The sequence below is a fragment of the Phaethon lepturus genome, unplaced genomic scaffold (genome assembly GCF_000687285.1).
Source record: "Phaethon lepturus isolate BGI_N335 unplaced genomic scaffold, ASM68728v1 scaffold42369, whole genome shotgun sequence".
NCBI classification, from domain to species: Eukaryota; Metazoa; Chordata; class Aves; order Phaethontiformes; family Phaethontidae; genus Phaethon; species Phaethon lepturus.
Genome location: NW_010566322.1, coordinates 8,975 through 12,938, shown reverse-complemented (window position 1 = coordinate 12,938; position 3,964 = coordinate 8,975). Strand labels below are relative to the sequence as shown.

The following is a 3,964-nucleotide window of genomic DNA, read 5'->3' as shown; positions in this document are numbered from 1 at the left end:
CAGACGAAAAGAGAGGGGGGCGGCGGGGGGGGGGGGGGGGGGGAGCAGAGAGAGATGATGCGAGAGAGCAAAAAGAAGAAAAAGCATGAAGCGCAGGCTGCCCAGATGATCGACTGTTGGACCTGTTCTCTCTTAGCGCGATACTTGATCATCACTGGGCCAAACCTTCAAGGCTGTGCCTCACTGTCCCCTTAGTCTCTGCTGAAGCATAACTAATGTCTGCTGCCAGAATACGAGGATTTATGATCACAAAAACACAGCTTTGTACTAGCACAAAGGCTGAGCAAGATTGGCAGGAAAGATAAGACAACCAAGACAGACCAGCAAAACCTGTACACACTTGACCCTAAAGCTGTAACTTCACAATGACTGACATTTTACAAATTGAAGTCTTAACATAACCAGAAGAGTTTTAAAAGTTTAAGGATTATGCAGATGTGATCTACAAGGCAGCAGTGAACATGTGGGCATTTCAAGATGTTAATATGTGGGTACACACAATTCTTGTACAGTTTCGGCATCCATTCTTCTGAGAGGATCTGTATATGTGAGAGTTCTACAGGTCTCACGTTTGGGCACAATTTAAAGGCAAAAAAAAAGACTTTATAAAAATATCTTAGTTGGGAGCTGAGCAGCTGTAACTGAATCAGCTGCCCCATCTTCCAAGTAGAGTCATACTACCAGTTTCACAGCCTGTATTAAGACTCTGCTGAGTCATCGCAGACCAAATTCTGAAGTTCACCTTCTGCCAACAGCCACAAACCTTAACTGCATCACAAAACCACTTACGGTGCTGGCAGTTGTCAACCGATTTCTCAAACAATATAAAAAGCAATTCCCATGCTACCAGCCCGCATGCTGAATACAGTGAAAGAGCTTGCAAATAAAACAATTTCCACCCACACAAACAGATTACTACTCCATTGTATTTACAGAGTACTGTTCCAGCAAATACAAAGCTGTTTCCTCCTCCCCAGTGTTTATGTCTGAGTCCTTACAGTTATCAGGAAAGATGGGGATAAAGCAAATAAATTATAGTAATAGACTCAGCATCAAGCAGTTTTAGCATACAGCAGTCAGGGCATGCAACTCTCAGCTGCATAAACTGAATGGCTCTCTGCACGACTAATCACACAACAGAAAAAGCTTACGTTTGTGCTGCAGGAGTTTATAATCTGTGTATAACAAACATAATTAGAAGTATTACCTTGAGAGGAAGTTATTTATTTGTCTGCAGAAATTCCTCTGAGGCTGTTAAAGGAGTTACCTTTGCTCTCTCCAGCACATACGTCCATTAATTTAGGATCTTAAGCTGCCATCTTGATTTTATTTTATAAATCAAGTTGAAAAATGTCATACATATTTGATGAACAAAAGAAGTAACCTAGTCCCATCAAAAGGCACTGCACTTTACAAGTGCAGGGAACGCTTGAGGATCTCAGCACTGTAAGTTCTCAGAGAGCAAACAACTATCTTACCGATTTCTATGGAATGGGCGACCTATACTCAAAGAAGCAGCATTTGTTTTATATGATCCTGGTGTATTAAAGCCATTCACAAATCCACCGTTAGGAAAGGGGGCCTGCAACAGACAGAACAGTCTTAATGGCTGAACTAAAAAGAAAAACGTTTGCAGTTTTATGAGATCAGCTTCAGCAGTTATTCATCTAGTCTGTACTTTTACACCAGGCTACTGAATCTAGTATGTTGTAAACTAACTACTAAAGCGAAAACCCCACCAGGTTAACAGTCTGCACATCTACTTTAGCATCAGGGTCCTCCTATTCCTAGCTACTGGATAATGGAATTTCACACCAAAGTTTCTTGAAATAAATGGCAGCCGATGGTGAGACATGCAGCCTCTCTGACAGTCTTGCTTTATCAGGTCCGTGACATAACATGAAGTATCATAAAACAGAGGGATCTGACTAGAAAACCTGTGCATTCTACAGCTGAAAAGCCCACTAACCCTACTGATTTGTTAACCAATCATTATCTGTTAACAGCAATAACCATTACGGATGTTTTGGGTTGGCTCCCCTCATTTTCATCAGCCGTTACTTACCAGTGGTGTTTCAAAGTAAGGTGCAGGATTTGGAGACCATGTCTGAGGCACAATGCTGTAAATAGAGTACTGCTGAGGACTATATACAGGCTGCATAAACAGTGGTGAGGCAAACTGTGCTTGTGTTTGAACTGGCTGCGTATAGACACTGGAATCCACTACCCGGTAACCATTCTTAGCAAAAAATGTGTTGATGGCTTTTATCCTTGCCTGCAAGATATCAAACCACATCACATGGAGAAGCAGAACATGAAATCTTTCTTGCCTACTGAAATTATAACAGAAGGGATGTGAAGAGGAAATAGGTTGATTCCTGCTTACAAATAAAAACTCTGATAAAAATCAATACAGATTACATTCTTACAGTATGCCAAAGGGAAGGGAACACACGCTGCTTTAGCTAGAGAAGCTGTCAAGTTTAAGATAAATACTGCTTTCTGTAGCAGTAACTGCCCAGACTCCAATTTTGACAGTTCCTCTCAACACTATGAACAGGTTGCTTCAGCCTTATTTGTAGAGCAGCTGACTCTAGCTAGAGACTCACGATGGCAAGAGTCCCTCTCCTGAGTTCTGCAGACCCAGATTCTGAGGAAAGTGAAGAAGGGAAGACAAAACAGGAATGTATTTCACACCTCATGGGAAGCAGCACTGTGAACAACCAGCAGCCACTGAACTGTAATTTTTCAAAGCTATCCATGACCTCATTTAAGTTAATAGCCTACAGAGCAAGTGTTACGAACCACTGCTAATTCCTTAGTCGTGTCCGTTCCCCCCAATGCACACTATCATTCAAACAGAAAGAACATATAATTCAATTCACATCGAAACATCATATAAAGCAGCCTTACCATTACTGGCTTGCCCTGAAAGGTTTTCACTTCTTCCCTTAAGTATTTAAATGCCTGCACATATAAAAGATTAACATTAGAATATCTTCATCAAAGGGTACTTCTCAATGGATATTACATGATTTAACATGAATGTGTAGCAATGTGCTTCTCCCTGTTAGCCCAACTAAATTCATTAACACTTCAAGTTCAGGATACTAGATGTCAGCTATGGCCAGAGAGTACTGAGGCAAGAGGCAGACAAGGGAATTATAACCCTACAATGTCTCAACTTTTTTCTCTATTAACTAGAATTCGCCAATCACCTCTTAAAATAACAAAAGACGGGTCAGTAAATAAACATTTATTTTAGCTACAGGAAGCATATACACAATTCTCTTGAGCAGAGGAAGTATTAATAACAAAATTGAGATATCATTAGCAGTTGAAGGCAGCCTTACCTGTTGCGCATCTGTATCTGACTGGAATGTAACGTACCAGTTGTTATTGTGAGCAAACTCACAGCTTATCACTTTGGGGCAGTTTTCATTTTTAAACAGAGCCTTAACCTCCTAGGAGAGAGAAGTCAGGCAGTTAAGGGGCCTCGCTCTAAGCTGTAAATTGAACACAAAACCAACAAAAGTTTCCACTCCAGCTCCTCAGCTGCAATTTTCCCTCGACCAGGGATATGCCTTTATTCTCTTGACAGGTCTGACAGACACGAAATTATCCTCTACCTGTTTCTGAACCCAAGGATACTAGCCCAGCCTACTGAGCTCCTCAAATAAAGAGTAGCAGGCCCATCTGGTAAGAAAATCAAAATCGGTGTAGAACTGGTGGTATTTCTATACAAAAGAGGTAGCAAAGACATGGCTTTAGATCAGAAGAGTCATCTAGAGAAGAACAATTCTAAGAAATATTTCTAAATCAAGGCAACCTGACAGCTTTGCAATAATCAGATTTTAAGGAGAAGGCAAAGCAGCTGTTCAGCGTTTGCATTGAAAGAACTAATTAAAAATTCTAGTAGACAAACACTCTGTGTTACAACTTTTAAAAACAAAGAACTAAATCA

General features: G+C 40.7%; 1 protein-coding gene across 1 annotated transcript in view; it reads right to left on the bottom strand.

The window, feature by feature from the left end:
* The window catches only part of LARP4 (La ribonucleoprotein domain family, member 4), a 17,236-nt gene that overhangs the window by 5,928 nt on the left and 7,344 nt on the right, over nt 1–3,964 (bottom strand). Inside the window, 4 exon segments of the mRNA XM_010295443.1 lie at nt 1,479–1,582; nt 2,066–2,275; nt 2,914–2,967; nt 3,354–3,464. Coding sequence (XP_010293745.1) covers nt 1,479–1,582; nt 2,066–2,275; nt 2,914–2,967; nt 3,354–3,464 — 479 coding nt within the window.